Genomic DNA, 22,240 nt, shown 5'->3' on the forward strand with positions numbered 1-22,240 from the left:
AAAGAGTTTTCTTTATTTTCATGACTATGAAAATTGTAGATTCACACTGAAGGCATCAAAACTATGAATTAACACGTGGAATTATATATGGAATTATATTAACAGAAACACATATTAACAAAACAAAAAAGTGTGAAACAACTGAAAATATGTCATATTGTAGGTTCTTCAAAGTAGCCACCTTTTGCTTTGATTACTGCTTTGCACACTCTTGACATTCTCTTGATGAGCTTCAAGAGGTAGTCACCTGAAATGGTCTTCCAACAGTCTTGAAGGAGTTCCCCGAGAGATGCTTAGCACTTGTTGGCCCTTTTGCCTTCTGTCTGCGGTCCAGCTCACCCCTAAACCATCACGATTGGGTTCAGGTCCGGTGACTGTGGAGGCCAGGTCATCTGGCGCAGCACCCCATCACTCTCCTTCTTGGTCAAATAGCCCTCGATGCCTTCGGCGTGACTCTACAATTTTCATAGTCATGAAAATAAAGTAAGCTCTTTGAATGAGAAGGTGTGTCCAAACTTTTGGTCTTTACTGTAAATTCACAAGAGCAAGTATATTGTTTGTACATTTTTATTTACATTAAAGGCAAAATAACTAAATAATAAGAGCACAAGTATAGATCTGGAACTTCTTTAAGTCTGTCTAAATATCATTTAGTTGCCTAATTTCAATGTCTTCTGGCCCAAACCCTTTCCTTAGGAAGGTTTGCTTAACAAAAATACCATACTTATTTACATATTTAGCTATTGTATTAAGGAGTGACAATTTCATAGACTTTTATATACCCCTCTGATTATATAATGGTAAATATTACACTCACCTAAAGGATTATTAGGAACACCTGTTCAATTTCTCATTAATGCAATAATCCAATCAACCAATCACATGGCAGTTGCTTCAATGCATTTAGGGGTGTGGTCCTGGTCAAGACAATCTCCTGAACTCCAAACTGAATGTCAAAATGGGAAAGAAAGGTGATTTAAAGCAATTTTGAGCATGGCATGGTTGTTGGTGCCAGTCGGGCCAGTCTGAGTATTTCACAATTTGCTCAGTTACTGGGATTTTCAATCACAACCATTTCTAGGGTTTACAAAGAATGGTGTGAAAAGGGAAAAACATCCAGTATGCGGCAGTCCTGTGGGCGAAAATGACTTGTTGATGCTAGAGGTCAGAGTAGAATGGGACGACTGATTCAATCTGATAGAAGAGCAACTTTGACTGAAATAACCACTCGTAACAACCGAGGTGTGCAGCAAAGCATCTGTGAAGCCACAACACTCACAACCTTGAGGAGGATGGGCTACATCAGCAGAAGACCCCACCTGGTACCACTCATCTCCACTACAAATAGGAAAAAGAGGCTACAATTTGCACAAGCTCACCAAAATTGGACAGTTGAAGACTGGAAAATGTTGCCTGGTCTGATGAGTCTCGATTTCTGTTGAGACATTCAGATGGTAGAGTAAAAATTTGGCGTAAACAGAATGAGAACATGGATCCATCATGTCTTGTTACCACTGTGCAGGCTGGTGGTGGTGGTGTAATGGTGTGGGGGATGTTTTTTGGCACACTTTAGGCCACTTTAGGCCAATTGGGCATCGTTTAAATGCCACGGCCTACCTGAGCATTATTTCTGACCATGTCCATCCCTTTATGACCACCATGTACCCATTGTGACGGTGGAGTGAAGGAAAGTCAGGAAACAGATGCGAGTTAACAGTTTTAATGAAGTGAGATGAACAAATAGACACAAAGGAACAATGAGGCTGAGAAGACGACACTCCCCTCACAATAAAAAATAATAGGCAAACGTCATATAGATCATACACAGTCTCGGAGGTAAGAAGTGGATTATCCTTCACCTGAAATGTTTGTCTTTTCATCCTGAAATGCCAGGCAAATGTTGGAACACAATGATTAGGAACCACAGTTTCCACAAATCCCTTCACTCGATTGGGATGTTATGTTTTATTCTGGAGGGCAAGGATAATGACTGTATTGAGTGTATTTTGCAGTATTACACATGTAGCCTATTTATAATGATTTCATCATTGAAATTCTTCGAAAAAGAGTACAAAGAATGGCCTTCTCAGCTGCGATAGTTGCACCTCTTGCGTTGTCAGAACAGATTGTTCAACGCACCACCGTTTCCATTTAAAAAAAAATTTGCATCATGGTTTTTTTCCGGTACTGAACGCAGCCCTGTCAGTGTCAGGGGCTGGGCGTGCTTGTGTTGGGAGATGACATCACTGACAGATGATCGAGCCGAATATGCTTTGAACGATGTAGGTTATCGGTATAAAGTCACAGACTCAACACTAAAGGCAGGCCTAACTGCCTTTCTTTGGAACTGTGAAATACCGGCTGTAGAACCCAAACTCCCTGTCAAAAATGAAAGAGCGAGACAGGGTCTGCCTTATGGATGCCCCAATTCAGCCTTCTGGCCTGTTCAGCGACGCAGTTAGCACTGTCGTCGACAGGTTTCAGGAGGCCCGCAAACAAGCGGCGGCATTCCATAAGTTCCTCCCTCGTCTCTCTCTCGGGGCATCTGGGCGGGAGGTACCCCAGCCGCACCCTAGCTCCTCGTACCGTGAGGCCCAAAAACAGAGTGTCGCGCTCTCGGCTGAGGTCTTCTATGGCCAAGCAAGATTTAAGGGCAGTTATTGAAGCCAAGAAGCCCTACGCTAAGAAGCCCTGATGCCAGCGAGCATCGTTCTCAGTATCTTCTGCCCGTGCGTGTAGCGGAGCTGAGATGCTTGCCGCCCCTGCGGGGGCCTCTTACACCAGAGGTCAGTCTCAAGAGACTGATTCGCTTAGAGATTATTTAGCAGCTTGGAAACTACTGCCAAATGTATCTCAATGGGTCCTGCACACAGTAGAAAAAGGCTACCATATTCAGTTCGGCTCTGCACCGCCGATGTTCAACGGAGTTACTCCGACAATAGTCGGCCCCAAGCAGGGTCTGGTTATGGAACAGGAAGTGATAACCCTATTAGAGAAGGAGGCCATCGAGGTGGTCCCTTCTCAAGACAGGGAGTCCGGGTTTTACAGCCGGTATTTCATAGTTCCAAAGAAGCATGGGGGTTGCGTCCGATCACAGATCTGCGAGTCTTAAATCGATCAGTAATGAGATTGAAGTTCAAAATGCTCACAATCAAGCATGTTGTAGCTCAGATCAGGTCCGAGGACTGGTTTGTCACAATAGATCTCAAAGATGCATACTTCCACATATCCATCCTTCCACAACACAGGAAGTTTCTAAGGTTCGCTTTCGGGGGTGAAGCATGCCAATATCGAGTACTTCCCTGCGGCCTTGCACTCTCACCCCGCACGTTCACAAAATGTGTAGACGCGGCTCTGGTCCCCCTGCGCATGCAGGACATCCGCATTCTCAACTACATCGACGATTGGTTGATTTAAGCTCAGTCAGAGAAGGTTGCGTCTCAGCATCGTTGCGTTCTCGCACATATGGGGGAGCTGGGTTTGAGACTGAATGCCAAGAAGAATGTACTTTCTCCAGTTTAGAGAACCACTTATCTAGGCTTAGTATGGAATTCGACCGCGATGCAGGCACAATTGTCCCTTGCTCGTATCGAGTCGATCCTCATCTCAGTCGAGAGAGTCAAAGAAGGCCAGTCACTCACTGTCAAACAATTTCAGAGATTGTTGGGTCTGATGGCAGCTGCGTCCAACATGATACCTCTTGGCCTGCTGTACATGAGACCCCTACAGTGGTGGCTCAAGACCAAGGGATTTTCCCAGAGGGGCAATCCACTTTGAACTATCAAGGTCACGCTGCCACCATGCCTTAGACATGTGGAAGAAACCTTGGTTCTTGAATCAGGGCCCGGTGCTGGGAGCTCCTTGTCACCGTGTAATACTAGCGACGGATGCATTCCTCACCGGTTGTGGTGCGGTTATGAGTGGCCACCCTGCCTTTGGTCTGTGAGCAAGTCCCAGAGCAAACTCCTCTCGTTAAGAGCAGTATATATTCCTGTGAAACTAAATATGGGAGCAGACATACTGTCGAGGCAGGGGCTGAGGCCGAGGGAATGGAAGCTTCACCCCAAGGTGGTGAAGCAGATATGGACAGTCCCGGGGCTATTTTGTTTTCCAATCCGGCTCCAAAATACATCACCGCTCTGCACGTCGGGCTATCTTGAATATTGATGTAAAATTCCTAACTTGATTTATATTGTTCACATGCTTGTAGACTAGGGGTGAAACGGATCAAAGTTGATCGTCTGCACTTATTTCTCAATCTTGCCGATTAAAACATTTTAAAACATTTTGCACGAATTTGGAGGTTGTGCACACTCAAATAAGCATGTGCTGAGAGCAGCTTTTCAGACACTGCGCTTACACAGAACTGATTCCTCTTTCGCGTATACTCTGAATGAACACATGCACACAAATTTCTCTCAAAATAATTGTCTCTGCAAGTATTCTCATAAACACAGTCGGTTATGTCTTAAGTGAACTTATACAGTGGAGAAGGAAATACTCTATGCATTATTATATTGGAATCGTGCACTCATTCTTAAAGTGGCAGTAGTCTTTAAATACCTGCTGTTACATTAGTGGCACCTGCTGTCAGAGAGTGACATTTACGTCTCATTCACAATGGTAAAATCGGACATTTCTTTTTTTTTACTTACTTTAGTTCATTTTTAATTTAATATTTCAATTTCACAAAGAAATATGCAGCATTTTGTAAAATATAAATAAATAAATTGTAAGAAAATTGTATGGTGTAATCTGTATTGTGAATTTTATCGCATCGTAAGTTTATTGAATAGTTACATCCATTTTTTTTTTCTCTGTCTAGTTAAATAAAATTTTGGCTACCAAAACCTAAAGAGACCTAGCCCGAAGGTCTACCAGGGATTTTGAAATTTTGCAAGCTCTGAGGTGTGTTTCCAAAAGCATTGTTAATATCGACATTGCTTGTGACCGTAGCAAACGAGCCCTGTCAATTCTCAGCTGCGATAGTTGCACCTCTTGCGTTGTCAGAACAGATTGTTCAACGCACCACCGTTTCCATTTAAAAAAAAATTTGCATCATGGTTTTTTTCCGGTACTGAACGCAGCCCTGTCAGTGTCAGGGGCTGGGCGTGCTTGTGTTGGGAGATGACATCACTGACAGATGATCGAGCCGAATATGCTTTGAACGATGTAGGTTATCGGTATAAAGTCACAGACTCAACACTAAAGGCAGGCCTAACTGCCTTTCTTTGGAACTGTGAAATACCGGCTGTAGAACCCAAACTCCCTGTCAAAAATGAAAGAGCGAGACAGGGTCTGCCTTATGGATGCCCCAATTCAGCCTTCTGGCCTGTTCAGCGACGCAGTTAGCACTGTCGTCGACAGGTTTCAGGAGGCCCGCAAACAAGCGGCGGCATTCCATAAGTTCCTCCCTCGTCTCTCTCTCGGGGCATCTGGGCGGGAGGTACCCCAGCCGCACCCTAGCTCCTCGTACCGTGAGGCCCAAAAACAGAGTGTCGCGCTCTCGGCTGAGGTCTTCTATGGCCAAGCAAGATTTAAGGGCAGTTATTGAAGCCAAGAAGCCCTACGCTAAGAAGCCCTGATGCCAGCGAGCATCGTTCTCAGTATCTTCTGCCCGTGCGTGTAGCGGAGCTGAGATGCTTGCCGCCCCTGCGGGGGCCTCTTACACCAGAGGTCAGTCTCAAGAGACTGATTCGCTTAGAGATTATTTAGCAGCTTGGAAACTACTGCCAAATGTATCTCAATGGGTCCTGCACACAGTAGAAAAAGGCTACCATATTCAGTTCGGCTCTGCACCGCCGATGTTCAACGGAGTTACTCCGACAATAGTCGGCCCCAAGCAGGGTCTGGTTATGGAACAGGAAGTGATAACCCTATTAGAGAAGGAGGCCATCGAGGTGGTCCCTTCTCAAGACAGGGAGTCCGGGTTTTACAGCCGGTATTTCATAGTTCCAAAGAAGCATGGGGGTTGCGTCCGATCACAGATCTGCGAGTCTTAAATCGATCAGTAATGAGATTGAAGTTCAAAATGCTCACAATCAAGCATGTTGTAGCTCAGATCAGGTCCGAGGACTGGTTTGTCACAATAGATCTCAAAGATGCATACTTCCACATATCCATCCTTCCACAACACAGGAAGTTTCTAAGGTTCGCTTTCGGGGGTGAAGCATGCCAATATCGAGTACTTCCCTGCGGCCTTGCACTCTCACCCCGCACGTTCACAAAATGTGTAGACGCGGCTCTGGTCCCCCTGCGCATGCAGGACATCCGCATTCTCAACTACATCGACGATTGGTTGATTTAAGCTCAGTCAGAGAAGGTTGCGTCTCAGCATCGTTGCGTTCTCGCACATATGGGGGAGCTGGGTTTGAGACTGAATGCCAAGAAGAATGTACTTTCTCCAGTTTAGAGAACCACTTATCTAGGCTTAGTATGGAATTCGACCGCGATGCAGGCACAATTGTCCCTTGCTCGTATCGAGTCGATCCTCATCTCAGTCGAGAGAGTCAAAGAAGGCCAGTCACTCACTGTCAAACAATTTCAGAGATTGTTGGGTCTGATGGCAGCTGCGTCCAACATGATACCTCTTGGCCTGCTGTACATGAGACCCCTACAGTGGTGGCTCAAGACCAAGGGATTTTCCCAGAGGGGCAATCCACTTTGAACTATCAAGGTCACGCTGCCACCATGCCTTAGACATGTGGAAGAAACCTTGGTTCTTGAATCAGGGCCCGGTGCTGGGAGCTCCTTGTCACCGTGTAATACTAGCGACGGATGCATTCCTCACCGGTTGTGGTGCGGTTATGAGTGGCCACCCTGCCTTTGGTCTGTGAGCAAGTCCCAGAGCAAACTCCTCTCGTTAAGAGCAGTATATATTCCTGTGAAACTAAATATGGGAGCAGACATACTGTCGAGGCAGGGGCTGAGGCCGAGGGAATGGAAGCTTCACCCCAAGGTGGTGAAGCAGATATGGACAGTCCCGGGGCTATTTTGTTTTCCAATCCGGCTCCAAAATACATCACCGCTCTGCACGTCGGGCTATCTTGAATATTGATGTAAAATTCCTAACTTGATTTATATTGTTCACATGCTTGTAGACTAGGGGTGAAACGGATCAAAGTTGATCGTCTGCACTTATTTCTCAATCTTGCCGATTAAAACATTTTAAAACATTTTGCACGAATTTGGAGGTTGTGCACACTCAAATAAGCATGTGCTGAGAGCAGCTTTTCAGACACTGCGCTTACACAGAACTGATTCCTCTTTCGCGTATACTCTGAATGAACACATGCACACAAATTTCTCTCAAAATAATTGTCTCTGCAAGTATTCTCATAAACACAGTCGGTTATGTCTTAAGTGAACTTATACAGTGGAGAAGGAAATACTCTATGCATTATTATATTGGAATCGTGCACTCATTCTTAAAGTGGCAGTAGTCTTTAAATACCTGCTGTTACATTAGTGGCACCTGCTGTCAGAGAGTGACATTTACGTCTCATTCACAATGGTAAAATCGGACATTTCTTTTTTTTTACTTACTTTAGTTCATTTTTAATTTAATATTTCAATTTCACAAAGAAATATGCAGCATTTTGTAAAATATAAATAAATAAATTGTAAGAAAATTGTATGGTGTAATCTGTATTGTGAATTTTATCGCATCGTAAGTTTATTGAATAGTTACATCCATTTTTTTTTTCTCTGTCTAGTTAAATAAAATTTTGGCTACCAAAACCTAAAGAGACCTAGCCCGAAGGTCTACCAGGGATTTTGAAATTTTGCAAGCTCTGAGGTGTGTTTCCAAAAGCATTGTTAATATCGACATTGCTTGTGACCGTAGCAAACGAGCCCTGTCAATTCTCAGCTGCGATAGTTGCACCTCTTGCGTTGTCAGAACAGATTGTTCAACGCACCACCGTTTCCATTTAAAAAAAAATTTGCATCATGGTTTTTTTCCGGTACTGAACGCAGCCCTGTCAGTGTCAGGGGCTGGGCGTGCTTGTGTTGGGAGATGACATCACTGACAGATGATCGAGCCGAATATGCTTTGAACGATGTAGGTTATCGGTATAAAGTCACAGACTCAACACTAAAGGCAGGCCTAACTGCCTTTCTTTGGAACTGTGAAATACCGGCTGTAGAACCCAAACTCCCTGTCAAAAATGAAAGAGCGAGACAGGGTCTGCCTTATGGATGCCCCAATTCAGCCTTCTGGCCTGTTCAGCGACGCAGTTAGCACTGTCGTCGACAGGTTTCAGGAGGCCCGCAAACAAGCGGCGGCATTCCATAAGTTCCTCCCTCGTCTCTCTCTCGGGGCATCTGGGCGGGAGGTACCCCAGCCGCACCCTAGCTCCTCGTACCGTGAGGCCCAAAAACAGAGTGTCGCGCTCTCGGCTGAGGTCTTCTATGGCCAAGCAAGATTTAAGGGCAGTTATTGAAGCCAAGAAGCCCTACGCTAAGAAGCCCTGATGCCAGCGAGCATCGTTCTCAGTATCTTCTGCCCGTGCGTGTAGCGGAGCTGAGATGCTTGCCGCCCCTGCGGGGGCCTCTTACACCAGAGGTCAGTCTCAAGAGACTGATTCGCTTAGAGATTATTTAGCAGCTTGGAAACTACTGCCAAATGTATCTCAATGGGTCCTGCACACAGTAGAAAAAGGCTACCATATTCAGTTCGGCTCTGCACCGCCGATGTTCAACGGAGTTACTCCGACAATAGTCGGCCCCAAGCAGGGTCTGGTTATGGAACAGGAAGTGATAACCCTATTAGAGAAGGAGGCCATCGAGGTGGTCCCTTCTCAAGACAGGGAGTCCGGGTTTTACAGCCGGTATTTCATAGTTCCAAAGAAGCATGGGGGTTGCGTCCGATCACAGATCTGCGAGTCTTAAATCGATCAGTAATGAGATTGAAGTTCAAAATGCTCACAATCAAGCATGTTGTAGCTCAGATCAGGTCCGAGGACTGGTTTGTCACAATAGATCTCAAAGATGCATACTTCCACATATCCATCCTTCCACAACACAGGAAGTTTCTAAGGTTCGCTTTCGGGGGTGAAGCATGCCAATATCGAGTACTTCCCTGCGGCCTTGCACTCTCACCCCGCACGTTCACAAAATGTGTAGACGCGGCTCTGGTCCCCCTGCGCATGCAGGACATCCGCATTCTCAACTACATCGACGATTGGTTGATTTAAGCTCAGTCAGAGAAGGTTGCGTCTCAGCATCGTTGCGTTCTCGCACATATGGGGGAGCTGGGTTTGAGACTGAATGCCAAGAAGAATGTACTTTCTCCAGTTTAGAGAACCACTTATCTAGGCTTAGTATGGAATTCGACCGCGATGCAGGCACAATTGTCCCTTGCTCGTATCGAGTCGATCCTCATCTCAGTCGAGAGAGTCAAAGAAGGCCAGTCACTCACTGTCAAACAATTTCAGAGATTGTTGGGTCTGATGGCAGCTGCGTCCAACATGATACCTCTTGGCCTGCTGTACATGAGACCCCTACAGTGGTGGCTCAAGACCAAGGGATTTTCCCAGAGGGGCAATCCACTTTGAACTATCAAGGTCACGCTGCCACCATGCCTTAGACATGTGGAAGAAACCTTGGTTCTTGAATCAGGGCCCGGTGCTGGGAGCTCCTTGTCACCGTGTAATACTAGCGACGGATGCATTCCTCACCGGTTGTGGTGCGGTTATGAGTGGCCACCCTGCCTTTGGTCTGTGAGCAAGTCCCAGAGCAAACTCCTCTCGTTAAGAGCAGTATATATTCCTGTGAAACTAAATATGGGAGCAGACATACTGTCGAGGCAGGGGCTGAGGCCCAGGGAATGGAAGCTTCACCCCAAGGTGGTGAAGCAGATATGGACAGTCCCGGGGCTATTTTGTTTTCCAATCCGGCTCCAAAATACATCACCGCTCTGCACGTCGGGCTATCTTGAATATTGATGTAAAATTCCTAACTTGATTTATATTGTTCACATGCTTGTAGACTAGGGGTGAAACGGATCAAAGTTGATCGTCTGCACTTATTTCTCAATCTTGCCGATTAAAACATTTTAAAACATTTTGCACGAATTTGGAGGTTGTGCACACTCAAATAAGCATGTGCTGAGAGCAGCTTTTCAGACACTGCGCTTACACAGAACTGATTCCTCTTTCGCGTATACTCTGAATGAACACATGCACACAAATTTCTCTCAAAATAATTGTCTCTGCAAGTATTCTCATAAACACAGTCGGTTATGTCTTAAGTGAACTTATACAGTGGAGAAGGAAATACTCTATGCATTATTATATTGGAATCGTGCACTCATTCTTAAAGTGGCAGTAGTCTTTAAATACCTGCTGTTACATTAGTGGCACCTGCTGTCAGAGAGTGACATTTACGTCTCATTCACAATGGTAAAATCGGACATTTCTTTTTTTTTACTTACTTTAGTTCATTTTTAATTTAATATTTCAATTTCACAAAGAAATATGCAGCATTTTGTAAAATATAAATAAATAAATTGTAAGAAAATTGTATGGTGTAATCTGTATTGTGAATTTTATCGCATCGTAAGTTTATTGAATAGTTACATCCATTTTTTTTTTCTCTGTCTAGTTAAATAAAATTTTGGCTACCAAAACCTAAAGAGACCTAGCCCGAAGGTCTACCAGGGATTTTGAAATTTTGCAAGCTCTGAGGTGTGTTTCCAAAAGCATTGTTAATATCGACATTGCTTGTGACCGTAGCAAACGAGCCCTGTCAATTCTCAGCTGCGATAGTTGCACCTCTTGCGTTGTCAGAACAGATTGTTCAACGCACCACCGTTTCCATTTAAAAAAAAATTTGCATCATGGTTTTTTTCCGGTACTGAACGCAGCCCTGTCAGTGTCAGGGGCTGGGCGTGCTTGTGTTGGGAGATGACATCACTGACAGATGATCGAGCCGAATATGCTTTGAACGATGTAGGTTATCGGTATAAAGTCACAGACTCAACACTAAAGGCAGGCCTAACTGCCTTTCTTTGGAACTGTGAAATACCGGCTGTAGAACCCAAACTCCCTGTCAAAAATGAAAGAGCGAGACAGGGTCTGCCTTATGGATGCCCCAATTCAGCCTTCTGGCCTGTTCAGCGACGCAGTTAGCACTGTCGTCGACAGGTTTCAGGAGGCCCGCAAACAAGCGGCGGCATTCCATAAGTTCCTCCCTCGTCTCTCTCTCGGGGCATCTGGGCGGGAGGTACCCCAGCCGCACCCTAGCTCCTCGTACCGTGAGGCCCAAAAACAGAGTGTCGCGCTCTCGGCTGAGGTCTTCTATGGCCAAGCAAGATTTAAGGGCAGTTATTGAAGCCAAGAAGCCCTACGCTAAGAAGCCCTGATGCCAGCGAGCATCGTTCTCAGTATCTTCTGCCCGTGCGTGTAGCGGAGCTGAGATGCTTGCCGCCCCTGCGGGGGCCTCTTACACCAGAGGTCAGTCTCAAGAGACTGATTCGCTTAGAGATTATTTAGCAGCTTGGAAACTACTGCCAAATGTATCTCAATGGGTCCTGCACACAGTAGAAAAAGGCTACCATATTCAGTTCGGCTCTGCACCGCCGATGTTCAACGGAGTTACTCCGACAATAGTCGGCCCCAAGCAGGGTCTGGTTATGGAACAGGAAGTGATAACCCTATTAGAGAAGGAGGCCATCGAGGTGGTCCCTTCTCAAGACAGGGAGTCCGGGTTTTACAGCCGGTATTTCATAGTTCCAAAGAAGCATGGGGGTTGCGTCCGATCACAGATCTGCGAGTCTTAAATCGATCAGTAATGAGATTGAAGTTCAAAATGCTCACAATCAAGCATGTTGTAGCTCAGATCAGGTCCGAGGACTGGTTTGTCACAATAGATCTCAAAGATGCATACTTCCACATATCCATCCTTCCACAACACAGGAAGTTTCTAAGGTTCGCTTTCGGGGGTGAAGCATGCCAATATCGAGTACTTCCCTGCGGCCTTGCACTCTCACCCCGCACGTTCACAAAATGTGTAGACGCGGCTCTGGTCCCCCTGCGCATGCAGGACATCCGCATTCTCAACTACATCGACGATTGGTTGATTTAAGCTCAGTCAGAGAAGGTTGCGTCTCAGCATCGTTGCGTTCTCGCACATATGGGGGAGCTGGGTTTGAGACTGAATGCCAAGAAGAATGTACTTTCTCCAGTTTAGAGAACCACTTATCTAGGCTTAGTATGGAATTCGACCGCGATGCAGGCACAATTGTCCCTTGCTCGTATCGAGTCGATCCTCATCTCAGTCGAGAGAGTCAAAGAAGGCCAGTCACTCACTGTCAAACAATTTCAGAGATTGTTGGGTCTGATGGCAGCTGCGTCCAACATGATACCTCTTGGCCTGCTGTACATGAGACCCCTACAGTGGTGGCTCAAGACCAAGGGATTTTCCCAGAGGGGCAATCCACTTTGAACTATCAAGGTCACGCTGCCACCATGCCTTAGACATGTGGAAGAAACCTTGGTTCTTGAATCAGGGCCCGGTGCTGGGAGCTCCTTGTCACCGTGTAATACTAGCGACGGATGCATTCCTCACCGGTTGTGGTGCGGTTATGAGTGGCCACCCTGCCTTTGGTCTGTGAGCAAGTCCCAGAGCAAACTCCTCTCGTTAAGAGCAGTATATATTCCTGTGAAACTAAATATGGGAGCAGACATACTGTCGAGGCAGGAGCTGAGGCCCAGGGAATGGAAGCTTCACCCCAAGGTGGTGAAGCAGATATGGACAGTCCCGGGGCTATTTTGTTTTCCAATCCGGCTCCAAAATACATCACCGCTCTGCACGTCGGGCTATCTTGAATATTGATGTAAAATTCCTAACTTGATTTATATTGTTCACATGCTTGTAGACTAGGGGTGAAACGGATCAAAGTTGATCGTCTGCACTTATTTCTCAATCTTGCCGATTAAAACATTTTAAAACATTTTGCACGAATTTGGAGGTTGTGCACACTCAAATAAGCATGTGCTGAGAGCAGCTTTTCAGACACTGCGCTTACACAGAACTGATTCCTCTTTCGCGTATACTCTGAATGAACACATGCACACAAATTTCTCTCAAAATAATTGTCTCTGCAAGTATTCTCATAAACACAGTCGGTTATGTCTTAAGTGAACTTATACAGTGGAGAAGGAAATACTCTATGCATTATTATATTGGAATCGTGCACTCATTCTTAAAGTGGCAGTAGTCTTTAAATACCTGCTGTTACATTAGTGGCACCTGCTGTCAGAGAGTGACATTTACGTCTCATTCACAATGGTAAAATCGGACATTTCTTTTTTTTTACTTACTTTAGTTCATTTTTAATTTAATATTTCAATTTCACAAAGAAATATGCAGCATTTTGTAAAATATAAATAAATAAATTGTAAGAAAATTGTATGGTGTAATCTGTATTGTGAATTTTATCGCATCGTAAGTTTATTGAATAGTTACATCCATTTTTTTTTTCTCTGTCTAGTTAAATAAAATTTTGGCTACCAAAACCTAAAGAGACCTAGCCCGAAGGTCTACCAGGGATTTTGAAATTTTGCAAGCTCTGAGGTGTGTTTCCAAAAGCATTGTTAATATCGACATTGCTTGTGACCGTAGCAAACGAGCCCTGTCAATTTTGACTCAGCCATTCTTTTGCAACTCTTTTTCACTTAAAGTTTGGTCCATTTATTAAATAAATATTGTATAACTTGGACGACTGTGCCAGTTGTTTTAGCTACTTTTATTATGTGTTTTTGGTGTGTCTGGATTCATTTTGAAGCTTGGCATGCAGCATGAAATAGCACGGAAACCCATTCATTGTTCAAATTGAATTTATATTGATTGGAAGATTTAAATGACAAAACATTCTGTGGAAATTTGATGTTCTTAAAAATAAAAATGCAAAGAAAACAAATCTTATGGTTGGTAGATGTCAGAAAGCATAAAAACAAGACATCAGTTAATGTTCCTTTGTGTTATAAAGCTTAAGTATTTCAAAGTAGCCTATTCTAAAGTATTTAGATTAAGTTACTAAACTAACTTTTTTTTTACATGCTATTACCATTACGAGTACAAAACATCCACACACCACAAAATAATGTGGTGACTAGAATGACCGTGTCTTTCAAAGTGGAGCTTTGGCCGCCTCTTGACACTCATGATTAATTTAAAATGGGTAGCAGCAAGCAGAATCCAGTCACCATGGCAGCAGTAAGAGAGGACAAGGGAGGGGAGTTGGTGTGTGGTGACTTGCTTCTGAAAAAGACGCAGCAGAAGAGATGCTTCATCCTAGCTGCACACAGCACCGCACCGGGCAAAGACCACTCTTCTCCATGGCTAATGTCATACAACTCACCTTACTTCTCATCTGCTGTGATGGGATGAACACAGGTATGTGCATTTCTGCTCTTTAATGTAGTGCAACATTTATGGGGCCTTGTTGTTGTTTTTTTCAAGCTTTGACCTTGATATCATTTAGTCTGAATTTAAATCCCAGGGATTTGTTTTTTTTCTGGGGAATGGTTAATTTATTGTAAAATGTTTCTAAATAATTGTAAAATCATTCTTTGATGTTTTTAATGTTAAACTGAGTTAAGGCTTCTGAGTAGGCTAATCCAGGTTTTAACCTTGATTAGGCCAATTTCTCTAGTAGTCATGGTGAAGTGAATCGTTCTGAGCCATTGAAGTTTTCATCACAATTGTACAGAGAAAATGTTTATTAAAATGTTCATTACTCGAAGCTTTTAAAAAAAGGTTTATGCTGTGGCCATCTAGTGGTCATAAAAACAAATAACACCTTCCAAAGTTTAATGTTCCATTACAGCCATCTGGTTCTACAAATTATTTGTTTGTTTGTTTGTTTTATTATATTTTATATAAATATTTTTTTACTGTTAAAGTCTTTCGGCACTAAAATAACTAAAATATAAATTTATAAATTAAATCTATGATCTGTTTATTTTAACTCTGAATTAGTCCGATATATCATGGCCAATATGATATGATAAAAATAATAATAATAATAATAATAATATTAAAAAAACAATGCTAACACACTGTAATGTGATATAATACAAAGGAAACAGCGCTGAGGTCAACTTCGTTTGAACCAGATACTAGCTGTGTTCGACTTGAGTGCCGCGCAAACAGATCGAAATCTGACTTGAAGCAATGCATGCAAGTTAGACATTGTAGCTGTGTCTCATTTAGAAGGCCACGTCCTCTGGAGGTCGCATCCTCTGGAGTTCGAATCCTCTCTAGGATGCGTATATGGAGTGTCCTTCACCCTGGGATTAAACGAGACGGCCTTCGTAGGACGGACGGAAAACGAAACAGGAAGTATCACGTTGCTATGCCAACACATAACGTCGTTGCGCTCTCACACTTGTTTAAGAAAAAATTTTAAGGAAATTATTTCTAAATCTGGAAAGTAATTTGAAAAGAAAATGTTTTTATTTAATGTAATACAAGGGTTAAATAATAATTATTTCTCGCCCTGCTAGGAAGTACTGTTAAACTGTTAAAAAAAAAATCACTAAACACTTGTAATCATGTTTACCACACTTGTAATTCAACTTTTAAAAAATGAAGAACTTTAAAGTACTTACATTTAAACACCACATCGCTTGTGTGTAGATCTGCCGCCGCCATTTTTTCAAATAAACAACGGTTATTTATGGCGACGCAAGGGATTGTGGGTTATTTGTAGCAGCGAAGGATACACCTCATGTATCCTTCGAATTCCTGTGAAAAAAGGTCGCATTCGAAGGTCTCATTCGGAGTGTGCTACTTGCTTTTCTGAAATGAGACAACCACGATGACGTATGCAGCCTTCGAATGCGACCTTCGGAGGGCGCAACCTTCTAAATGAGACACAGCTATTGTCTGACTTTCGGCGCCGTCGGAGGCGGAGTTGAAAACGGAGCCATCAATCCGACGCTTTCTGCTCCCGTTGGGGGGTATATGTGCTTTTTTCAGTATTGTGTGATAAACGTGACTAAATAAAACAGTACAACTGCTACAGAAAAACTGCTTTTACCGTTGTAAAAACAGATTTGCACGCGGTATACAAACAAACTTGGAACAATATACAGGTGCTGGGCATTTAATCAAAATATCATCAAAAAGTTTAATTATTTCATTAATTTCATTCAAAAAGTGAAACTTGTAGGCTATATTATATTTATTCATTACACACAGACTGTGTGTAATGTTTATTTCTTTTAATTTTGATGTTTATAACTGACAACTAAGGAAAATCCCAAATTCAGTATTTTAGAAAATATTAATATTGTAAAAAAGTTCAATATTGAAGACACCTAGTGCCACAATCTAATCAATTAATTAACTCAAAACACCTGCAAAGCATTTAAATGGTCTCTCAGTCTAGTTCTGTAGGCTTCACAATCATGGGGAAGACTGCTGAGTTGACATTTATCCAAAAGACGACAATTGACACCTTGCAAAGGAGGGCAAGACACAAAAGGTCATTGCAAAAGAGGCTGGCTGTTCACAGAGCTCTGTGTCCAAGCACATTAATAGAGAGGCAAAAGGAAGGAAAATAAGTGTACAAGCAATAGGTATAACCGCACCCTGGAGAGGATTGTGAAACGAAACCCATTCAAAAATTTGGGGGAGATTCACAAAGAGTGGACTGCAGCTGGAGTCAAGAACCACTACACAAAGACATGGGTTTCAGCTGTCGGATTCCTTGTGTTAAGCCACACTTGAACAACAGACACAGTCAGAAGCATCTCGCTTCAAAAAGGACTGGACTGTAGCTGAGTAGTCCAAAGTTATGTTCTCTGATGACAGTAAATTTTGCATTTCCTTTGGATATCAGGGTCCCAGAGTCTAGAGCAGGGATAGGCAACTCCGGTCCTGGAGGGCCACTATCCTGCAGAGTTTAGCTTCAGCCCTCATAATAACTCACCTGCCTGTATCTATCTAGTAATCCCGAAAACACCTTGTTCAGGTGTGTTTAATTAAGGTTGGAGCTAAACTCTGCAGGACAGTGGCCCTCCAGGACCGAAGTTGCCTATCCCTGGGCTAGAGGAAGAGAGGAGAGGCACACAATCCATGTTGCTTGAGGTCCAGTGTAAAGTTTCCACAGTCAGTGATGGTTTGCGGTGCCATGTCAACTGCTGATGTTGGTCCACTGTGTTTTCTGAGGTCCAAGGTCAACACAGCCATATACCAGGAAGTTTTAGAGCACTTCATGCTTCCTGCTGCTGATGAACTTCATAGAGATGCAGATTTAATTTTCCAACAGGACTTCCAGTACCTGGTTTAAGGACCATGGTATCCCTGTTCTTATTTGGCCAGCAAACTCACCTGACTTTAAAACCCCATAGAATATCTATGCGGTATTGTGAAGAGGGAGATGCGATTATGCTAGACCCAACAATGGATAAAAGCTGAAGGCCACTATCAGAGCTACCTGGGCTCTCATACAGTAACATCTGAGCAGTGCCACAGACTGATTAATCCCATGCCACGCTAATCATCACTCCTGACGTACCACAGGTAGCTGGGATCCGAGGAAAGGATCTGCTCAAATGGAAGAACCCAGGAGCCAGGAGCTGTCCTCACATCCAGGCTTTAAAATTTGACAAAAGTGCTTGGTGAGGTAAATCCTGCCACAGCACATATATAACCCATAAAAGTTCCACTAAGGAAGGCTTGCAATGAAGACACCGACCTCGTGGAATGAGCTCAAATTTCTAAGGGCAAAGCGAACCCGCACACCTCATAGGCTAAATATATAGCCTCCGCCAGCTAATGGAAAATGCGTTGCTTTGTGACAGCACAACCTTTATTTTTACTCCAAAAATAAATGAACAGCTGGTTGGACTCACGTCATCGGGCTGTCAACATGGATCTTAGCTCCCTCACAGGAAAAAGGCCTAGATCTCCTAACCTTGCCTCTATGAGGAAAAAAGCCTCCAAGACCACCTGCTGGAAGTGAAAAGGATTTAAAGCAACCTTAGGGACATAGTCAGGCCTTGGTTGTAGCGAAACTAACAGAGCTAACAGTAGGATTGTCTCTACAGTCAGGATTTATATTTATAAATTTTTTTGACACAGTTTCCAGGGACTCAAACTGATATCCTGATAACCCTCATAATACAAAGGATAGATCCCATGATGGAACTCACACAGGGCAGAAAGGCTGCAGCAGTCACCAACCCAGCATAAATCGAGAAACCAGGGGATGACGGCCCACTGAGATGCCACCTATGTTCGAGTGATTAGGTGATACACATATACTTTAAGAAAGTCCCATCTGAGGGGAATCTACCACGGAGAGCCCGCTAACAAACTGATCAGCTCTGCAAAGCACGCCTGAGTGGGCCACCATGGAGCTACCAACAATAGTTTTTCCACTCTGTCCAACTGTATCCCGGATTTCAAAACTGAAATTCGGAGGAAAAGCATACAAACTGGTTCTGAGGATTTCTTGGGTTAGACCTTCCAGTCCCAGGGGCAATGGGGGGAATAGGGAGAACCGAATAAGTTCACTACCACCTGTCCAAACACTCGCCATATGTAGCTCACTGTTTGGGGGTGCAACCTCCATTCCCTTTCCTCCAGGCTCTGTCTCGAGAGCAAATCCGCTCCGAAATGCAACTGTCTGGGGACGTTAACCATTCGATAGACAGAAATTTATTCTGAGACCATAGAAGGATGTTCCACCTGTTTCCAACCACACAACACACCTTCTATACATCTTTGGAAAGCTGCCGGCGCATTGGAAAGGCCAAAAGGAAGACGGATCCACTCATACAATCCCCAAGGTGTGCTGAAAGCTGTCAGGTGCCTGGAGTTCTCCTCAACAAAGCCCTGGTGATATGCACTGCCCTGGTCAAGTATGGAAAACCATGAGTAACCTCCTAGGCTATCTAATAGGTCCTGAATACATGGAAGGGGGTGACGGTCGGGGATAGTTTTGCTGTTAAGTCCACGAAAATCAACACAAAGGCGTAGGCTCATATCTTTTTTTCTTACGCAGACCACGGGAGAGGAATAAGGTGATACAGACTTTCTAATCCATCCATGATCTAGCAGCTTTTGAACATGTTCCTTAACCTCTCTATACAAGGGCTTTGGGACTGCGTTGTAGGACCTTTGGACTGGTGTATCATCTTTTAAGTAGATTTTAGGTTGTAAGTCAGAAATGCAACCAATATCAGTGTCATATTTAACAAAGACATCTGACTGGTCGAATAACATACATTTCGCAATCTCCTGCTCTTCCTCAGCTAGATGAGACAAGTCAACAGGAGAATGCCATTTGTCTTTGGTCATGTGTGTGGGTTTATGCATTTCTTTTTTTCTCAAAGTCTGCTCATGAGTACACAATTGAGCTGCACACAAGTGGGCTGTATTCTGAGGCGTTGGATCACCGTTTATGGAGGAACGAGGGATTGGTTTAAGATCAAGTATATCTTCAAGAGTACCAAGAATGGTTTTCTTTGCAAGATAGATGTCATGTTTTGTCGAGTTCTGAATCGGGATTTTGATGCGCTTGGATGAGCCAACAGGAACATCAACTAAAGCTGGGAACAATTCTAGACCCTCCGGGCAATGATTCTCAGGGCTCGGCTGAAACATCATCGTACCTCCACTGTTCCATCCTCGAATTCTACACTGGACTTCATGGATCTTGCCTGAAGGGATATTTACACCTTTCTTGCCAAGGCGTACATTACACTGTGGCATCTCCGTGGGTCTAATGGTATGGAGAGTGAAGACTAATGCTTCCAAGGTACTGTCACTGACACTCAAAGCTTCTTTAAGTATTTCAGTTACATTAACAATATCGTCCTGATCAATGTTTGCTTTGATCATCTCCGCAATTACATTACTACCTAAAAGAGGGTAATTGCAGTCACGACTGATAAGTAGTGGCACTCTGATTGTCAGGCGCCCATGACGCTGGCTGCATATCTGAAGATCAATCTCTGCCCATCCATCAAGGGGAACCTGAGAATTAAGTTTGACTGTGAGTGTTTAGGTGTTTTGACCTTTTCTCGGGGCTGCCCCTGTATCACTGGCTGCCCCTCTCCAGTGACCTCTTCCCGTTTCCCGACAACCTTCGTTGGAGACAGCCAATGGCGCGATGTCCTGCCTGGCCACAAACAAAGCAGTGAACACAGTTGGTATTGTTTTTTTTGTACACAGTCATTGCATCTACCTCTGGTCTCCGACCATGGTGGTTGTGTGCGGTCAGTAGGTGAGTGGCAGTCTTTCAGCTTCACAGCCTCAGTGGGGGTGGACATCTGGGCTAGATGCTTGGTTAGAGAAGAAACTTGAGCAGTTAATTCTTTGATCGCATCACGGTTTGCTTGCAACTCAGCGTCAACTTTTGTTGGGGTGTTCAGTTCACTTTGAGAGTGCTGAGCAGCACTTACAGTAACTGGTCTGCTTTTACCTACTGAACCCAGTCTTTTCAATCGCCCTTCTTCTTCAGCTGTTGATTTTGTTATTTCTTCCAAAGAGCAAGTCACTAACCTGCATGTCTGAGAGAAAAGGTTTAAGATCACGTCTGACATGGCTGTTCCTCTCATTTAACCCCTGGTAAAGTGTGTGAATGAAAGTGCCCTGAACAAGCTCTTTGTTATAGCTAAAACCTACACCAGGTTGTTGTGACTCAAAAAGAATGTGCTGCTTCAGGCCCATTATTCGGTAATGAAACTGTTGTGGGTCTAGCACTAGTTAGCTCTTGAAAAAGTTCAGTTACATTTTTGTCTCTAATGTGAGAGCGCAGAAATCTTTTCAACCCATCAGTAGTGAGGTCATCCTTATTAACCAACATCTCTCTGAATGTACCAGGTTTTGTTATCTTAAGGACTGCTCTGATAATCTCAGACTCACTGAAACCCTCCTGCTACCCATGATCCATTTGCTTACAGAGACAATTGAAAGACATGTCACAGCCTGTATCACAAATTTGACCACCATGCAACTTAAACTCTCTACGTGGTAACAAAGCTGAAACATCAGACAATCTTAGAACATGGTCAGAAATGTTAGATAAGTTCATCCTACCCAAAGGAGCATCACCAATTTGGTCTGGCATACCAGGCGTTGATTAGGTGGCTTCTCTGGTAAGTGCATAGGTGTCTCTGCCCTGAAATGATGAGTGCATGTCAGTCTCTCTGTTCATGCGTAACGATTGTGTGCGAGTTTCTCTGTCCATGTGTAATGATTGTGTGTGAGTGTCTCTGTCCATGTGTAACGATTGTGTGCAAGTGTCTCTGTCCATGTGTAACGGTTGTGTGCAAACTTCTCCATCGTCATCAGTTGGAGTGTGACCCTGTTGCTGTGTTGGTTAATCTCCCATCAAGACAGGTGCCACATTACCCAATTCAGCGGCTCTGGTTCCTGGAGCTGATAGCACGTCATTAAGTAGGTCAGAAAGGAGGAGAAGTTGAGTCATGCCCTCATCTTCTGCAGCTTTTAACTCATCACTTCTGATGTAGTTGACAATTAGGTCATAAAGTTCGGGTTCACTTAGATCTGCTACATGGTAAGGTTTACGACCGTCATTTATCGAACCCCGCGTCCTCTCACCTTTCCCACTTGGGATCTTCACACGGTCCTTGGAGCACTCAAAGGACCTCCCTTTGAGTCGCTGCGTTCAACTGACCTTTGGCCCCAAACACTCAAAACTGCTCTGCTACTTGATCTAGCATTGGTCAAGCATGTCAGTGATTTGCAGGCCCTCTTGGTGAGCCCTGCATCTCTTGAGTTTGGGCCCAATGAATCGAAGGTTATTTTAAAACCCAGGCATGGTTACATCCCTAAAGTGCTCTTGACACCATTCAGAGCACAGGTAATTTCCCTCTCAGCTCTGCCTCCATTGTAAGGTGAGCGAGAGCTGGATTTACTCTGCCCAGTGAGGGCTTTGAGGATATACATTGAGGTCACAGTCGTTCAGGCAATCTGACCAGCTTTTGTCTGGTTTGGTGACTGCACCAAGGGGTCTTCTGTCTCAAAGCAATGCCTTTCGCATTGGATAGTCGACACTATCACTTTATGTTACTCCTCTATGGGCCTTAAGGGCCTTAAGTGCCCCATAGGAGTAAGAGCCCACTCCACTTGTGGGATGGCCTCTTCATGGGCCTTGTCTAGATGTGTCTCTGTCAAGGGCATCTGTGAGGCGGGCGGTTGGTACTCACCATCCACTTTTGTCAGATTCTATAACCTGGACATTCTGAACTTGCAC

The 22,240-nt window shown here is 44.1% G+C and overlaps 1 protein-coding gene across 5 annotated transcripts in view; it reads left to right on the forward strand.

Annotated features, from left to right (window-relative positions):
• The first annotated feature begins 14,212 nt into the window (after positions 1-14,212).
• Positions 14,213-22,240, forward strand: part of emb (embigin) — a 41,593-nt gene continuing 33,565 nt past the window's right edge. For 2 of the 5 annotated variants that reach the window (XM_052592076.1, XM_052592077.1), the window contains exon 1: positions 14,219-14,400. In XM_052592076.1, the coding sequence (XP_052448036.1) occupies positions 14,289-14,400 (112 nt within the window). In that variant the 5' untranslated portion in view covers positions 14,219-14,288. Of the gene's footprint in view, positions 14,401-22,240 lie in introns of all 5 variants that reach the window. The other 3 variants (XM_052592081.1, XM_052592079.1, XM_052592078.1) reach the window with 3 other exon arrangements.

The sequence above is a fragment of the Carassius gibelio genome, chromosome A5 (genome assembly GCF_023724105.1).
Source record: "Carassius gibelio isolate Cgi1373 ecotype wild population from Czech Republic chromosome A5, carGib1.2-hapl.c, whole genome shotgun sequence".
In the NCBI taxonomy this organism is placed as follows: Eukaryota; Metazoa; Chordata; class Actinopteri; order Cypriniformes; family Cyprinidae; genus Carassius; species Carassius gibelio.